This window comes from Vipera berus (genome assembly GCF_964194415.1).
Source record: "Vipera berus genome assembly, chromosome: 4".
Lineage (NCBI taxonomy): Eukaryota > Metazoa > Chordata > Lepidosauria > Squamata > Viperidae > Vipera > Vipera berus.
The window spans coordinates 63,467,214-63,486,868 of record NC_138206.1 but is presented as its reverse complement, the minus strand read 5'-3'; the positions used below and the strand labels follow the sequence as shown (position 1 = coordinate 63,486,868).

At 36.4% G+C, this 19,655-nt stretch overlaps 1 protein-coding gene across 7 annotated transcripts in view; it reads right to left on the bottom strand.

The window, feature by feature from the left end:
* The window catches only part of DMD (dystrophin), a 931,439-nt gene that overhangs the window by 512,646 nt on the left and 399,138 nt on the right, over window positions 1-19,655 (bottom strand). For all 7 annotated transcript variants that reach the window (XR_014026476.1, XM_081327957.1, XM_081327955.1 and 4 more), the window contains 3 exons: window positions 19,155-19,330; window positions 13,440-13,563; window positions 5,302-5,389 (listed from right to left, as the gene is read on the bottom strand). Coding sequence is in view for 6 of the 7 variants with exons in the window: in XM_081327957.1 (XP_081184083.1) it covers window positions 5,302-5,389; window positions 13,440-13,563; window positions 19,155-19,330 (388 nt within the window). In the remaining variant the exon portion in view is untranslated. The remainder of the gene's footprint in view (window positions 1-5,301; window positions 5,390-13,439; window positions 13,564-19,154; window positions 19,331-19,655) is intronic.

Below are 19,655 nucleotides of genomic sequence, written 5' to 3'. Positions count from 1 at the left end.
CACTGTTAACCAGGTAGATAACTGCTACATCAATAGTAGGAATGGTGACTAATAAAACTTTAATTCTGAGGTAATATATTATAATTTTGATGTTAATGGCCCATAAATTGTTTTCCACTTTATATTCAAAACAGTCCCTTATATTGGTAGTGTATAAATACATTTTATTCCACAGGACTGAGGGATCAGTATACAAAGTGCTTTATTCATTTTATTACTACATTCTGTCCATAAAAATAATTGTTAATTGTTCACTAGCTTATTGGTGAATCATATTATTACTATACATTCAGTATAGAACAATGTGATTAAAGTTGACTTATGCTGTTTTTACAGACAACATGTGTATATGGCAAATTTATTTAGTATTTAGTATGCTGCTTCTCAATATAATCAGTTCAAAGAACCTTTATTTGAAAAACAACAACTTGCTCTAAATGAGCTGCACTGGTTTCAGTAAGCAGATAATTTGGCAATATTCCCTAGACATAATTGCAAATGTGACTAGCCTAATGTTCTTCCTTACTAGGAAGTGTTTGGAGGAAGATTCCCAGAATTTCTAGTGAGCAGACTTGCAAATCAGACAAACTTGCCAGAGACTGTTATTGAAACATTCAGTGGAAGAAATTTCATCATTTATTTATGCTGCATTGTATTGGTTTGGATTTGTTGGAGTTAGGTATGTCTAGCCTATTAAAGAAAAGGATTGGGGGCACATGATAACTCTCTTCCAGTACTTGAGAGACTGTTATTGAGAAGAGGGCCATCTTACTATAGGGTAACTCTGACCTGCTTACAGTTACATCTTAGTTATTAATCAATCACCTCCATTGTGCTGATCCCCCACTGAGGCCCCAAGCAGATTGGCACAGCCATGTCTTTAGACTCTTACAAAAAGATAGGAGGGTTTGTGTCACGGTGAAACAGAAACAGGAATTCAGGGCTCTGCTTTTCACATCAGATTTCACCAGATTTCACCATGCTGGAGGCCCTAAAAGTGCCTAAAGTCCCCCCCGAAGAAGTGATAAAGAAGGAGGGATGCCTCATCAATCACGGACAGATGGCAGTCTTTCCATTTTATCCAAGTCCTCCAAACTGGCAGGGGAAAGAGTGGCTATATTCTTGTGGCCAGCCATTAGCCACTGACAACCGAAGAAGAAAAGCACCAATTAGCAGATCGTAAACAGTATGTTTGGAACTGATTGAGAATATTTATCCTTTCCTTACTATTCTACAACTGGATTTCCTGGGAAAGGCTCCCAAGAAGCTAATAACCTCTGAACGTGAGAAGGAAGGGGACTGTAGCCCCACCCTTCCAGAGGAATGAAAGTGGCATTTTAATTTCTTTTATGGGGGACAGAAATATATAATACTGAAGTAGAAGTAACAAAAAGCTACAGTTTTGATAAATTTGAGAACTGAGAGTAAGATTTTCTCTTTGGGAAAAAAACATTGAGGTGAAATATGAGAAATCAAACTTTTGTCTTAAGAGTGAAAAATGGATTTTGAATGACATCTAGTGGTGGATTTGAGTATAACACTACCACTAGTTTCCTGGCTGCCTGGTGACTCCTAACTTAATGGAGAAAAGCTGGCAATAAAGGAAAATATTTTGGCATACTTATCACCATGACTTTCTTGGACTATAAACACCTACTGAGCTTGGACTTTTAATCTCAAGAACTATTGAGAGAGAAAGAAAATTTGACTTTTGACTACATCTGGCTGGGAGAGACCTTTAAATTGTTTTCAGGGTGGCTGAACATTTTGAACACTTTGCACATTGTGGATTACAACCTTGCCTGACCAACAATTCTTGGATGCCTGACACAAAGGATCACTACAGAAAAGATTATCTGGAGGGGGAAAAATAAAATGGATGTTTTACACCCAGCTAAAAGTGGTAAGAAAATTTACATTGCACCTCCATTTGAAGCCCCCACCCAGGCTAACCAAGGATCTCCAGGAATGATGCCTCAAGAAAAAATAAACACCTTTCAGAAGGAAATACACTCTGTGCTACAACTAATTCACCAAACAATTGTTGCACACAAAGAGGAGACAAAAAGAAATAATGAGACTAAAAACAATTTAGCTAGTATAAATGAGTAAATCTTCAAATTAAATCTACAATTAGAAAATTCCCAGACAATGACTACAAAGTATGAACAAAAAATCCAGAAATCAGAAGATGAAGCAGAGGAAATTGACCCAGAGACAGAAGACATAAAAGAAGGGAAATATAAACTACCATATACAAATAAAATACTACAAGACTTAGCCATAATAACAAAAATGGAAAAGATGCTTTACCCCTTAGGTCTGCAAAATATACCTGATGATAAGGAAGAAGATTTAAAAAAATGGAATATAGAGCTGTCAGGGGGAAAGTCACAATTTGGGAGACAAAAAAATGAAAAGAGAAATTGAGGGAGAAGGAAAGTGTGAGTTCCCTAAGGAATATAAATGGACAGAAATCCCTCCCCCAAAATACCCTATCTAAATTGTCTTCCTCATTCCAAGCAATGTTTACAAAAATAGAAAGAAAATTCCTGGGTGATTTAATTACCTTGGCCTGGAAAGCTATTTGGCAAAAAAAGAAGAAAAGAGTTAGAATTAAAAAACAACAACAAAAGATTTGGCCTATTAGAGGGGGCATTATATGATTAAATATATATTTGAATATGATTAAAATAATGGATGACCCTTAGATATAATTAGACTTTCATAATGAAAGATATGATTTAGAATTAAAATATCTTTTTTTTCTTTTTTTGATATAGGAAATATGAAATAAGTATGAATAAAATAGGTATGAATAAAATTCTTAGCTATATAAATGTAATTAATATTGGGAAAATCATAACTGACAAAGATATTTCAAATATTGATGGGAAATCAATTTTTAACCAGAGTATGAAAAACAGGATATTGATTTATGTATTGATATTATTGTTATTTGTATAACATTAGTAAAATATGATAAGGATGTTTATATTTAACTTTGTATGCATCAACAGTACCAAGAATTGTAATTGTATAATGAGAGGAAAACAGAAAAAAAATATGGGAAAGAAAGGAGGATCAGGGGAAAAATGCTGGATTGTGCAGTACTGAATAGACTTATATTGAAAAAGTTAATTTTAAATATGTGAACCCAGACAACACATTGTTTACTAAGCACTAAAGATTGTAATTGTTAAAAATCAATAAAATGTGTTTTTTTTAAAAAAACTCAAGAAAAATATAGGAGGGTTGTGGCCAACTTCAAAACAGAGGGCAAGATGTTCCAGAGGGCAAGAGCAACAGCAGAGAAGACTCTCCTCTTGGACCCCACCATGCAGAATACTCAGGCTGAGGGGACCCGCAACATGCCTCCTCTGCCAGCACAAGTGGCACAGGCCAATCCCACTGGGGTGAGACGGTCCCTCAAGTAACTTGGATCCATGCCATGAAGGGCTTTAAAGTGATCACCAACATCTTGAATTGCACCCAGAAGCAGATTGGTAACCAGTGCAGCTCTCAGAGAAGTGGTGTTACAGGGGCCATCCTTGGGGCCCCAAAAACTACCCATGCTGCCACATTCTGCACCAGCTGTAGCTTCCGAATGCTCTTCAAGGAGTTGTGAGTCCAGGAGAACCCCCAAGTTGCAGATCGGGTCTTTCTGGGGCGGTGCCATCTCATCCAGATCTCAGTCTCAGATCCCAGAGCCCGTAGGCTAGGTTAAGAACAAGAGGTTAAGGAGAAATCCAACCTTGAAATATACACTTTCTGTCAGTGAGAACAATTAATCAATGGAATAGTTTGTCTCCAGAAGTTGTGGGTGCTTAAGATATTAAAAAATAGATTGGATAACCATTTTTTTTAAATTCCATTTATATCCCGCCCTTCTCCGAAGACTCAGGGCGGCTTACAAGCTTAGCAGTAGCCTTCATTCTATGTATATGCCTGCTTATTAGGGCTTTCACACACACCCCAAGCGGCATTATTACAAAGTCAGCTTATTGCCCCCAACAATCTGGGTCCTCATTTTACCTACCTCGGAAGGATGGAAGGCTGAGTCAACCTTGAGCCTGGTGGGATGCGAACCTGCACTAATTGCAGGCAGCTGGTGTTACTTAAGGAGGCATTAGCCCACTGCTCCACCAAGGCTCTGACCAGGGTAGTATAAGATCTCCTGCCTTGAGCAAGGGGTTGGACTAGAAGACCTCCAAGGTCCCTTCCAGTCCTATGATTAAATTACCATTAGATTAGTTTACCATTTATTTTTCTTCTCTTATAATAATAGCAATGAATTATGTGTTTGTATTGTGTTCAACTGTCAGGTGCAAAAGACCAGGACTGCTTGTGAAGGTCCAATTAAATTGATTTAGTGCTAAAAAGGCTATGCACAGCAATCTTTTCAACTAACTGTTAGCACATGCTTGGTGCTAGATGAGGGTCAATGGAATTCAACGGGGGGTTGGACTTAGTCCCCTTGTGGCTATGTAGAGATTTTAGGCTTATAGCTCTTTTAACTCCACTTCAAGTCCAGATTAATATTTATTTTTGTGTGAAAGAAACTAAATGCTCTAGAAAGATTTTGAAAAAGAACACAAATAAATGGCCTAGAAAAGATAAAACAAACAAATCATACTAAAATATCTGATCAAAAAGCTGGCACATTCCAGTATTTCCAGAATCAGTAGAAAAATACACAAAATTGGAAGAGCACAAGTGTAAATACTAAACATGCTTTAAATGACTGCAGATGAGTAGAAAGAAAAAGAGAGGCAAATAACTTTTTGTAAAAATAAAAAAATAAAAAAATAATAAAAATGAATATACAATACACTATAAGCCATGAAGACAGAACCACAAATTATATAAAACCATCATGTGGTCAAATGAGCACACATTCAAAATAAGAAAAAACGAAGCAAAGTGAAGAATAAATATTCTGAAAATATTTAAATAATTTCCAAAATTTTATCTGTTTAAAAAAATGAAATTCTAATTCATTTTAATCCAATACTAAGATGCCACACAGTGAGTATCTGAGGAAGAACAGCATCTTGTTAATTATCCAGACTTCAAAAGGTTGACTGTATTGGAAATATTTTGAACCACACTTTAATTGTGGTGGTAAATTCCTAATGTTTTTGCTAATTAAAATTTAATATATAGAATAAATTTATAAAAAGAAACACGAAACTGATTTAATCTTCATAAGATGATTCACTAATAGAATTCCTGTGATATAATCCTATGTTTTTATAAAACCACTAAGAAAGTTATATAAATCCACTGCCATGTAATTACCATTCACCATCTGTTCCACGAGGGCCTCAGATGATCTATTGGCATCTTGAAGTTTCCTGTACTTGTCAGGTTTTTCTCTTTCTATGATCTGTAACATGATGAAAAAGTTGAACAATTCACATGAAAGACTTGTCAAAGATTGGACAACAGAAGCCTTGATTAGATAAATTATTTTTAAAAGCAATAGTGTTGTCTTCTATCCTTTATAAATCTGAAAAAAAATTGCTATATTTAAATATTCATGATATCCATACAAACTAAGATTATTCCTCATTTATCTAAATTTCCACCTTTTTGCCTGGTTAATCAGTTTCTGCAAATTAAATATGAAATATTTAATTCCTTTAAATGTCATTTTTATTAATCTATTTTGAAGCAGTAATTATACTTAATCTAAGCAGCAGTAATAAACTATTACTGAAAGCACTGCTTCCTCCATATAGCTTTTATTATTAAATGTGACATGTTGCTGCTTTGCATTTGTTGCATCTAATTCATACTACATCTACCTGCACTTTAACCCCATGAATACTACATGAATATTTTATAAAGAACTGATGGGAGGGTAGACATTGCATAGCTATGGAAATCCTCTGAAACAAGGCTCTCAGCACATGCGAGTGCATATCAGTACCCCTTTCTCCAAAGTATTAAAAACTCAGCGTTCAGAAATTGCCCCCTTCTGCTTCCAGTTACAAGTGCACGGATTGTCCTTATACATGCAGAGAGATCTGGAAGCCACTGAAAAACAATTGCATAAATTTGGAAAGGATTGCACAATTTTGTGCAATTTGCACAAATTTGGAAACTGTTATAATAATTCCCTTTTTTCAAAAAAAAAAAAAAAAAGAAAAAATTGCACAGCCCTCATGTATAACTTACAATTGATGGATGAATGAGAAATAAATTATATAGAAAATGTATTTTTTAAAAAGGTTGGACTTTTCTAACATAAGATAGTTCAAAAGTGTGTACATGAAATTTACACTTTTCATAATTTCACACTATAATCAAAGGTAAACATATTACTGCACAGAATTTTAAAATTCTATTTAAAAGTAAACTGGATAAAGATAGTATACTATAAAATATGTAGGCAAAAAAACTTTTCAATTCCTGCGATAAGCATCTAGCGACATATAAGGTTTTGGTTCAGCAAATTTCTCATATGTTCTCTTCAGACTAGGTATTGGTCCTTAATCCCTATCATTCATCTGTATTTTGCATTTAAAAAGGTAAAGTTTCCCCCGCACATGCGTGCTAGTCGTTTCCGACTCTAGGGGCCGGTGCTCATCTCCGTTTCAAAGCCGAAGAGCCAGCGTTTGTCTGAGGACGTCTCCGTGGTCATGTGGCCGGCATGACTAGACGCCAAAGGCACACGGAACGCTGTTACCTTCCCACCGTAGTGGTCCCTATTTTTCTACTTGCATTTTTATGTGCTTTCAAACTGCTAGGTTGGCAGAAGCTGGGACGAGTAACAGGCGCTCACTCTGTTACGCGGCACTCGGGATTCGACCCGCCAAACTGCCGACCTTCCGATCGACAAGCTCAGCGTCCTAACCCACTGAGCCACCGCGTCCCTATTTTGCATTTACATAATTGCAAAAATAACAATTGGCCCAACAAACAACTGTTATAGGATCTGGACTTTACAGAAACTTTACTCAAGTTCAAACAAATGCAAATAAATCATTCTTTTAGAGTTCTCAAAGGATGTGCAGAGGTCAGGAAGACTTCTGCCACTGCATGTATTACAATTGTTAGGCATATGGTGTTAGCCTACAATGTTGGGTTGAAAATATATTAACCATAATGCTATGTCTTTAAGTTGTTAATTGGCCAATGGGTGTGTAAGTGTTCTCATGGCCATAAGAGGAAGCTAGGAACGTAGCTTCTCTCTCTCTCTGAATTCACTGATCTCTACTATTACTGTTTTTGCTCTGCTGTTGGTTTACTACTGTTGTAAGCTGAACTGTGTATTGACCTCTGGACCGGTAAGAAGACTTTGTATTTTGGATTGCTACTTGGACTGTTTATTTTTGACTGTGCATTTTTGTTCTTACACCACCTCAAAGTAAAATACTTTTTGCTTTTAGAACTCAGTGTATTTCTGTGTGTGACTTTTACTGCTCTCAGTGCCCTTCCTTGTCTGTGCAACTCTTTGGTAGCACAAGGAGACCTCTGCACAACAAATTCCTTAACACTGGTTATGGGCCCAGGCCTGTACTGAGAGTAAGTACACACAGTATTCCTAGCTGAGTTTGTATTTGGTGTAAAATGGCACAGGAACTGTTGTCAGGCATCTCCTGGATAACCCGGTTGGATGGGACAAACTATGTTTCCTGGTCCACGAAATGCTGCTTGCTTTTGCGCAAGGAAGGACTATGGGCTGTTGTAAATAACCCACCAGATACTACTGCTTGGGATCCAGATGACGAAGAGGATGCAAAGAAGTTAGACAACTTTAAACGTAGCAATGAGAAAGCTCTTTGCATTATTGGACTAACACTGAATGACCAGCAGCTTGTCCATATTCGTGGTGAGGAGTCTGCTGCTAGGTGTTGGGATGTTTTGCGAAGGCTTTATGTTCGTGACAGTGTGGGTGCACATATACACCTTACACGTAAGCTGTTTAGGGCTCGTCTGCAGACGAATGGAGATATGCTGACCCATTTAAATTACATGAAGGCAACTTTTCAAGAGCTTCATGAAAAGGAGCTGATTTTTTCAGAGTTGCATCAGGTCTACATTATTCTGTCATCTTTGGATGAGAGTTATGATGAGTATGTTTCTTCTTTGGAAGTCCTGACCAGAGAGGAACTGACATTGACTAACATTACTGGGAGACTGCTGGAAGAGTCCAGAAGAAGGCGTGACAGAGACCAGCTGAGAGAGACACAGCCACGAGAGAAGCAGCAATTTACCACTGCTTACAACGTCAAGAAATGTTATTCTTGTGGGGCTAGAGGGCATATAGCCAAATTCTGTAGAAAGGGAAGAAAACAGAATGTGAATAGCAGTGGGAAGGCTAAGAAGGGCATTGGTTTGGCTATTTCTGGTGAACCAACATCCAGAAATAATGAATTGTGGGTTGTTGATAGTGGGGCTTCACAATGCATTACTAAAGTGAAAAAGAGGTTTATTAATATGAAAAACAGCAACCAATATGTTTCACTGGCCAACGGTTGGAGGATGAAGGCCTCTGGTGAAGGTAATTCCTATTGTCCATGCATTGATGAACAGTTACCTATGTTATATATACCTAAACTAAGATTCAACCTGTTATCTGTAAGGGAATTGGTTAAAGTTGGGTTTGTGGTAACATTCAGAGGGGAGCAATGCACTATTGAGAGGAATGGAACCTGTGTAACTGCTAATTTGAAAAATGGTTTATTCGTTCTCACAAGTAACCAGGTTAGTACAGTTAAAGCTAACTCGATATGTGAGAACAAGAAGCCACATGATGAATGTATACATTTATTGCATAGGCGGTTAGGGCATGTAAACTTTAACTCACTACGTAAAACAGTGGAATTAGTAGAGGGAGTTAAACTGAAGCCATGTAGTAAGTATTTGAATTGCAATGCCTGTAATCAGGAAAAGAGCAAGGCAACTCCTGCAAACAGGATAAACGGCTTCAAAACAACTGTTCCTTTGGAAGTTGTGTTTGCTGATTTAATTGGACCCATGAAACCAAGTTTAGGAGGGTCATGTTATGTTTTAAGTATATTGGACCACTACTCTAGATATGGTTTTTGTTATCTGCTTAAGTCAAAGGCAGATACTTTCCAACAATTTGCAAACTGGCTGAAGTTCGTGGAGAGAAAAACAAAGAGAAAGGTTCAGTGCATAATTACTGATAATGGTACTGAATTTACAAATAAGTGTTTTGTTGATATGCTACAATCAGCTGGCATTGAGCATAAACGTTCAGCCCCTTATAGACCTCAACATAATGCATTTGTTGAGAGACGTGGGCAAACGTTACAAGCCATGATGAGAACCATGTTAAGAGATTCTGGCTTAACAGATAGACTGTGGGGGGAGGCAGCAAAATGTGCAAACCATGTTCTGAATATAGTTGTTAATACTTCTACTGGTAAAATACCATATACAATATGGCATGGTAGAAGACCAAACCTTGATTACCTGCACACGTTTGGCACCCCAGCTTGGGTCCACATTCCTGCACAACTCAGGAGTAAAGGCCAACATAGGGCTAGGCAATTATACTTCGTAGGTTACGAAGCTAACCACAGATCCTATCGTTTCTGGGAACGAGGCACAACTAATGTATATAACAGTTCTAGTGCCAAATTCCTTGAGCACATTGGTTGGGATAGGTTAGAGCAAGTAACTGTTAATACTGATCCTCTAGTGTTTGAGGACTCCTCTGATAACGTAACTAGTAATAATAATACATCTCCTGTAAATATAAAAGATGAAGAGGAGATAGGGGAGATAAAAGAGGAATCAGAAGAAGGAGAGGAGTCAGAAATTCAAAGCCCTGTAATTCCTTGGCGTTCAACGCGTATCAGACATCCACCTGATCGCTATGAAGCAAGTATAGTATGTCAAGTTAATGTAGAGCCTTCTAACTATGATGAGATCAGGATGTATCCTGAAAAGGAACAGGCATCATGGAAAGCTGCAATGAACAGGGAGTTGAAGTCTTTGCGGGATCTTAAGGTTTATCAGAAAGCAAAACTGCCACCTGGTGAGCAAGCTATAGGTTGTAAATGGATATATAAAATAAAGAAGGGAGTAGACGGAACTATAACCCATAAGGCACGTTTGGTTGCACAAGGTTTTGCCCAAACTACTGAGGATTATGACGAAGTGTTTGCACCCAGTCTAAGGGCAACTACTTTAAGAGCAGCTTTAGTATGGGCGGCTAAAAACCAATATATGGTTAATCATGTAGATGTTGAAACTGCATATCTACATGCTCCATTGCAACATACTATTTATTTAAGAATACCACCAGGATTGACCAGTGATAGAGACCATGATTGTTGGGAATTAAAGAAAAGCCTCTATGGATTGAAACAATCAGGCTATGAGTGGAATAAATGTTTAGTTAATGAGTTAAGTGCAATAGGTTTTGTAGCCAGTAATGCTGATCCTTGTTTGTTTAGAAGGGAACACAACGGAGCATTATCTTTTCTCTTATTATTCACAGATGATATTGCAATAATAACAAAAACTGAGTTAGAAGCACAAACTATCATTTCAAGATTGCAAACTGAATTCACAATTAGAAATCTTGGGAAAATAAGCCACTATTTGGGGTTAGATATTGTGAAAACAAATAGGGGTTTTAAGGTGTCACAAGCCAGTAAAATATCTCAGTTATTAAAGAGATACAATATGGAAATGTGTAAACCAGCAAAAACTCCGATGGCTATGGATTTTAAGGACACTAATGTTGAGAGTCCTGTATTTGATAAGACTATGTACCAATCTTTGATAGGAAGTCTTATGTATCTGAGTAATTGGACTAGACCTGATATTTCTTACTGTGTAAATCAATTAGCTAGGTACAACAATAATCCAACTGTTAGATACTGGCAATCAGCTAAACGAGTATTAAGGTATTTGAAGCAAACTATTCACTACTCGTTATATCTAGAGCCAAATCGTGAGTTAATCCTTACTGCATATGCAGATGCGAGTTTTGCCTCTGATACAAACACTCGTAAATCTACCTCAGGGTTGGCTATAATGTTGGGTGATTCTTTGATTGGATGGAAGTCCATTAGGCAAAAACACATAAGCTTGTCTACAATGGAGGCTGAATTTTCATGTTTATCAGTGTTATGTACAGAACTGCTAGTGTACAAACAATTATTGTTAGATATGGGTTTAAATGTAAATGATCCATTTATTGTGTATGAGGACAATCAAGCTGCGATAAAGATGGCTAATAATGCTGCAGTAAGAACAAGATCTAAACATACTGATCTTCGTTATTTAAATGTCAGACAATGTGTCAAAGATAAATTAATACAGTTAGAGTATTGTCCATCTGATGTAAATATTGCAGACCATTTTACGAAGGTACAAAGTGCTGTGAAACACAATGCTAATTGTGAAAGAATGTGCATAAGATTGTAAGAGTTATATATTATTCTACCCAAAGGGGAGAATGTTAGGCATATGGTGTTAGCCTACAATGTTGGGTTGAAAATATATTAACCATAATGCTATGTCTTTAAGTTGTTAATTGGCCAATGGGTGTGTAAGTGTTCTCATGGCCATAAGAGGAAGCTAGGAACGTAGCTTCTCTCTCTCTCTGAATTCACTGATCTCTACTATTACTGTTTTTGCTCTGCTGTTGGTTTACTACTGTTGTAAGCTGAACTGTGTATTGACCTCTGGACCGGTAAGAAGACTTTGTATTTTGGATTGCTACTTGGACTGTTTATTTTTGACTGTGCATTTTTGTTCTTACACCACCTCAAAGTAAAATACTTTTTGCTTTTAGAACTCAGTGTATTTCTGTGTGTGACTTTTACTGCTCTCAGTGCCCTTCCTTGTCTGTGCAACTCTTTGGTAGCACAAGGAGACCTCTGCACAATAAATTCCTTAACACTAATGTCCTTTATAAAAGACTTCTACATGTTTAGGATTTCTTTTTGGGTTTTGTAAAGCAGAAAGGCAAAATATGAAAGAGTAGAATCAATATAGATTTTGGGGGGAAAATCCTGAAGTGGAGTTATAGTTGTATTACGGATAAAGAATTATTCTCAGTTGAAGTTCCTTTCTTGATATAATTTAATGTAATATGTTATATTCCTTGATATGTGTATATTCAAATAAACATAGATAGGGTTTCTGAGTATCTTCCAAGAAATGTCATAAATATGTAGGACTGTTTCTGAAATAAGCTAAAGTTAATTTCTCCATTAGTAACTTAATACAGTTTTCAAAACAAAATTCCTACAATTTTGCAGAGGAAAAAATGTATGCCAAAGGGAAAAAGGTTTAAAAATGGGATAATTAAAAGGAATACAGAAAGCTGAGCATTTCAAAAAATGCATATTAATATGACTCATTAATCATATCTCAGCATTTTATATTTTATAAAGGTCTTCTTCCTGTAAACATTCTTTTATTCAAATGTCACACTGAGAAGTTATAATCTCTCTCAAAGCAAGGCATATAAATACATGACATTATTGACTGTGGTGAATCCAGGCTTTATATTTTATAGCAGTCACTGAATACACCTAGTTGCATTATTTATATTTTAGGACAGGATGATAGCAAATTAAAGAATAAGAACATTTAAGCATACTTCATCAATATATTTCAAATTGAAACTAACCTACAGCCATTTGTCAAATATGAAAATATACTGTAAATCTTATAAAACAGTAAAACAGAAGCTGATAATACACCGTGTTTCCTCAAAAATAAGACCTGGTCTTATAATTTTTTTTTTTTGCCTCCAAAAGAGGCAGTATGTTTTATTTTTGGGGGGATGTCTTTTTTCCTGACACCTATCTCGCCTCATGGTGGTGACATTGCCAGCCCTGTCCAGCAGGAGGCTGCATGGCCTGCTGCGCCGTGCTGCCGCCACAAGGCAAGGCAGATGGGGGAGGGGGTGGAGCTGCCCCAAGTGTCCCATAGGCATTCAAACACTTTCCCCCTGAACAGAGATCTGAGGGAGACTGGAAGCTCCATCTGCTTGCATATCGGGTGCTTGGAGACAGAGAAACTGGCTCCGTCTCCAAGCACCCCATTCACAAGCAGACGGAGCTTCTAGTTTCCATCAGATCTCCATTCAGGGGAAAAGTGTTTGGGTGCCTATGGGGTGTTTGGAAACTGAGCAAATTGCTCAGTTTCCAAGCACCCCATAGGTGCCCAAACACTTCCCCCTGCCCCTTACCTGCTCTGTGCCAAGGGGCCAGCAGGCTGGGATGCTGCCAGACACTGTTAGCCCCCATGCACTCGTTGCCACTTATGCAGGCCACAACCACCCACCCGGGCTTATTTCTGGGGTAGGCCTTATATCAGGCCCACCTGAAAAAATCAGGCTAGGGCTTATTTTTGGGTGGGTCTTATTTTCAGGGAAACACAGTACTAGTTCTACAAATGTTATATAAATTAAGTAAATAGATTTTCCCCCTTACATTAACTTTTTCTCTGAGATCAGATAGGTTTCCTTCTTTTCTATATATTGCAAACTCAGGACTCTGTAGTACAGCTTCTGAGCGAGTCATCCAACTGTGAAGTTCTGTTGTATCAACATCAAATCTAAGGTAAGAAGAAAAAAAGCTGTGTTTTGTTGTTCTTGTTTTATGGAAAGTAACAGTAGCCAAACAACCCTTTGATTAAAAACCAGGATACAAACTGAATTAACAGCACAACAAGAGCAAGGTGTTAATAAAAAAAAAGATTTAAAACTATGTGATAATCAAGAAGCTTTCCATATTTCTATTTTAAGTAAATTTGTCAAAATAGGGTATAATTTTGTTCAAAAATCTAAACTGCATATAAAGCAAATTCAACTCTAAATGATACCCTGTATTCCATGCATATTTAAAATATTATTTGAGTTGACATAAGTAACCAAGGGTAATATATGATGCAGAACAGTGATATGATAAAAGCAAATACATTTACAGAGACAGAAATATATGCATAAATAATATGAACATTTAGATACAAGTTAACTTTTTTCTTTTTCTTCTTTCAGATTTTTAATTTTTGTAGCTTATTTTTAATCAGTGCCTTATATAATGTTGCTTAAATAAATAGTGTGATGGGCATGAATACATATGTAAAATGTAAATACATATGTTAATGTAAAAATAATATATAAAGCATAGTCTTGTAAAGATGTCAACAATGCTCATTTGTTTATTTATTTCAGGAAAGGAACGCTTTAAATAAAGTTCACTAATCATGATGACACTAGATGGAGCACCAGTCCTATTTAAATGCACTTGGAGTCTCATAGAAAGATAAGGGAAAAAATCTTATGAAGGTTTATGTATAATGTCATTCTAATAACTATGTTTTGAAAGCTGATAATGTTATGGTATAGATATTCAGATTATTTTATTAATAGTATGAAATAGTATGAAGGGTGGTATACAAATAAAATTAATAATAATAATAATAATAATAATAATAAATGATTAAAAGTATTTTATTATGTGTGTGAATGTGTGTGTAAACGTAGTGTGTGTGTGTGTGTGTGTGTGTATGCTATGTTATGTTATGTTATGTTATGTTATGTTATGTTATGTTATGTTATGTTATGTTATGTTATGTTATGTTATGTTATATTTTAAAAGAAAGCAGAGAACTAGCATAAAATATGAGTCTTAGATGCAGGGATAATCCTCTACTCCAGGAAATTTAACCAAATGAAAACTGTTTGCAAAGTTCCCTTAGTGGTCTGATAGGAGACTCTTGGAATCAGCTTCTAAGAAAGTTGCGAGAAATCCATCTTCCCAGAAATAGGGGTATAGTTTTTCTTTGGTTTGTTATTGATTCTTCCATTTCTTGGATTGCCATTGGTTTTAGAATCATACCAAACTTTAATGTCCTAATTACATATTATTCCATTCTGAAATTCAAGGTTGCAAAAGTGAAGGCTTTCCTGGACTGCCATTTGTTGCCAATTATTAATCTGTTACAGCTAAATTGCTTCCTGATTCCCTAGTAGGATTGTAACTTTAGAGCAGTATAACTAATATAGAGTATACTCAGTGTAAGGGACTTCACTGAGCATATGTTTACAAAAGAATTTTTGAGATTCTTTTCTTATCCATGGCAAATGGATTGTCTTGTACAACTAAGGGAACCAATTGTTCTAGTGTTCAACCTCTTTACAACCTACAACCAAGAAACTGGCTCATCTTATCAGAAGGGCTTTAAACTAAAATTTAAGGGGGGGGGGAGAATCTTCATAACTTTTAGAACCTAATTCCAAGCAAAAACCACTAGATAACCACTCATATAAGGAGATAGGGAATAAAGCGAAAGAAGAAGAAGAAGAAGAAGAAGAAGAAGAAGAAGAAGAAGAAGAAGAAGAAGAAGAAGAAGAAGAAGAAGAAGAAGAAGAAGAAGAAGAAGAAGAAGAAGAAGAAGAGGAGGAGGAGGAGGAGGAGGAGGAGGAGGAGGAGGAGGAGGAGGAGGAGGAGGAGGAGGAGGAGGAGGAGGAGGAGGAAAATCACAATGAAGTAGAGAGTGATGGAGAGGATGGAAAATCCAAATACAAAATTGGAGATATAAGAAACATACCCAAGAACCATAAAGGATTGAAATGTCTATACACAAACACTCAAAATTTAGGGAACAAACAGGATGAAGTACTAATACCTGAAGGTAAATATGATACAGTTGCCATCACTGAAACATGGTGGGATGAAACTCATGATTGGAATGTACTAATGAAAGGATACAAAATATTCAAAAGAAACAGACCTAATAAAGAAGGAGGTGGAGTTGCAGTATATATAAAAGATCACTATATCTCTACAGAAATCCACAAAACCGACAATGAAAACCTCTTAGAATCCATATGGGTCAATATAAAAGGAAAAAAAAAAGAAGGACATTGCTATAGGTTTATACTACAGGTCACCCAACCAAGCAGATGAAATAGATGAACTTTTTGCTAAACAATTAACAAATGTATGTAGGAAATATACCACACTAGTAATGGGAGACTTTAACTACTCTGATATCAACTGGGAGACAAACTCTGCAGCAAGTGGGAGATCAAGCAGATTCCTAACCAACCTAGCTGACAACTTTGTATCCAAAAGGTAGAGGAGGGAACTAGAGTAAAAGCTATACTGGATCTAATTTTTACTAATAGAGAAGAAGTGATAGAGGGAGTTGAAATTGCTAGAACCTTGGGTAAGAGTGACTACATCATATTGGAATTCAATATAATGCAAACATAAGCAATAGAACATAATCCAGCCAGTGTCCTAAACTTCAAAACAGCTGATTTTAACAAACTCAGAGAGAGTCTAAGAAAAATTCCATGGATGAAAATCTACTCAAGAAGCATAGGAAGCTCTGAAAAAATATCATAAAAGCCCAGTCCACCACAATACCACTAAAAAAGAAAAACAAGAAATCCAAAAAGAACCCAGTAAAGTTCAAAAAGATCTCTCTGATGAACTGAAAGACAAAAAGGACAAGTATAAACAATGGAAAGTGGGACACAAAACTATGCAGAGTATCAACAGATAGTCCAAATCTGCAAAGATGAAGTCAAAAAAGTAAAGGCTCAGAATGAACAAAGACTTGCAACAAAAGTCAAAGATAATAAAAAAAGTTTATTTGAACATATAAATAACAAGAAAAAAGTCAAGGAAACAGTAGGTCCACTTAAGACAGAAGATGGTAAGGAAGCAACAGGCAGCAAACAGAAAGCAGAACCGTTTACCTCATTCTTTGTATCAGTCTTCACACAAAAAGAAATTATAGCCCAGCCTACCAAAAATGTAACTGTAAAAGACAGACTAGAAATAAAAATTAAAATAACAAGAAAATGGTAAGAGAAAATTTGTCTGATTTTGATGAATATAAATCACTGAGACCTGATGGGTTGCATCCCAGAGTTCTGAAGGAGTTGGCAAATGTTATCTCAGAACCATTGTACCATAGCTTTAAAAAATCCTGGAACACCGAGGAATTATCTGAGGATTGGAAAATAGCTGATGTAGTTCCCATCTTCAAAAAAAGAGGGGGGAAAAACCAGACCCAGAAAACTACAGAACAATCAGCCTAACATGAATACCTGAGAAGATACTGGAAAAGATAGTCAAAAAACAGACCAGTGAACATCTAGAAACAAATAAAGTTATAACTAAAAGCCAGTACAGGTTTGTTAAAAACAGATTAAGCCAAAACAATCTGATTTAATTCTTTGGTAAAGTGACTAAATTAGTAGGCAAGAGAAATGCTGTGGACATAGTATGCGTAGACTTCAGCAAGGCACTCGACAAAGTAGATCACAACCTACTTCTTGGTAAGCTAGAAAAATGTGGGATAGATAACATCACCACCAGATTGATTTGTTACTAGCTGACAAACTATACTCAACAAGTCGTCCTTAATAGTACCACATCTACATGGAGGGAAGTAAGCAGTGGGGCACCACAAGGTTCCATCTTAGGCCCAGTACTCTTCCAATAGCTTCATAAATGACTTAGATGAGGGAACAGAAGGGGAACTGATCAAATTTGCAGCTGACACTAAGCTGGCAGGAACAGCTAACACTCTGGAGGACAAGCTCAGGATCCAAAAAGATCTTGACAGTCTTGAACAATGGGCCCTATCCAAGAAAATGAAATTTAATGTGGAGAAAAACAAGGTTTTACACAGGCAGGAAAAGCACAGATTAGGTGAAACTTGGTTCAAAAACATTTGAGAAAAAGACAGCTGCTTTTCTGCCACATGGCCAGTCTATTCTGGAGCTCTGGAGATCTTTGAAAGATAACCGAGCAAATGGTGATGGGGTGGGGAGGAACACATGAAACACAGTGAGCTAGCAAAGCAGGCCTGAGGAGACCTGGCAGGGCAGGATGAGAGGGAAATAGGGAGGGGGCATGTTGCAAGCATATCCACAGTTGGTCATAAGGGTGAATGACTACTGTGATGCTGCAACATACATAATTTGGGATCATAAGTACTTTTGGGGTTATGTGTTATAAATGTGAAGTAAGTAAACTGCCATAATTTGAGGAATACTTATATTTTGAGCAAATCTTCCTTTGTAGTTTACTGTATATTTCTCATCCCCTTACATTTATTTCTGTGCATTATTGTTTCATTTTATGATGTTAATTAAGACAGAATGAAAAACAAACAATGACCTGCTCACTTTATGGCACTTTTTAAAAAAAGGACAAAGAATGTTTCACTAAATATTCTAAACTAAATTAAAGTAACATCAGGATAAAGCATCTTGCACTCATGTTAATTTTTATTTCCTGATTTTAGGCTTTAAAATATTATTGTTACATGTTTACAACATACTGCAAAACTCACACAAAAATTATTATCACTGGAATATATGTTAGTGATAACATATATTGTGTGAGGATATTTTTTTTCTGAAATAGTCTATCACAGCAAAATATTAAAGCTTGGAAATACTAAGTAATGAGCATGTTCTCCACAATTTTTTTTTTTCAATTTCCCAGTCTAGTCTACAGCCCTAAGATTTTCTGGTGGTTTTTCATGTCAGCAGATTCAACTTTACTTAACTTTTTGAGCTGAGATTGGCTTAATGCTTGTGCATCAAAGAGTCAATTTGGGGGGTGGGGGACAAAAATGTTATTTTTCAGGCTTGTTATTATTCAGACATTTTTCAGAGCGCTCAGTGAGAGATATGGGGGGCTCTCTCTCAGCTCAATCTTTACCACAGGATTGTTGGAACAAAATGAAATGCAACTATAACTCTGAAAAAAAGAGATAACTATATAATATATAAATAATTTATTTTGTCCTTTTTGAAAATGTACTCTTTATCTCTGCAATCATTTTTGTTTTAGTTTTGGTAAGGAGGAATTCTGTGGCCATTTATTGACTGTGCAATCTTTGATGCCTGCAGTGGTTACCTAAATAATAAAAAAGTAAAAGTATAAATAGTGTAGTATAACTTCAGTAAATAATCTGGTACACAGTTTGTATTAACTTTCTGTAGAAAACAGAACTTCCATTTATTACTTACAAAAGCTGCCTATCCCTACTATAAAATCCTCCACAGAACAAAACAAAGCCTACCTAATATTAAAAAAGGAAACATAATATATCAAGTATTGATGGTTTCAAAAAACATTCGACAAAGGTGTTTTCATTTATTTAGTTCTCACCTTTTCCTAATTTCTGAATCCACAACAATTTGCCTCTTCTTGGGAGGTGGCACTTGTGGGAGCTCCTCTTTACCGTGTTTAACCAGAATCTGCTCTCTGGTGGTCACCATAGTCACAGTCTCCATTACTGTGGTCTGTGTTAGTGATGTTTGAGTGGCAGCAACCGCCTGTGAGATCTGTGAGAGAAGTATTAAAGCAGAGGTCCCACATTGGCTGAAAGGCTTTAATTAAGATGTTTAAAGTAGCAATAGAGAATAAAGAGAAATTGTTCTTTCTTGCTCATGACTTTCAGAATGAAACAACACTGTGCTGAAACGCAACCCAACTGTTTTATCTGACTCATGCTAGATGAATAAGACATATGGAAAAGTCAATATTAAAATGAGAAGCAAACAGAATGAATTTGTAGCACATTTTGTACAAGCAAAGCAAAAGCAAAAAATGCAAAGGTTCAATTTCGCTAGGGAAATTATGCAATATACCTATTTGGATTCTCCCCCA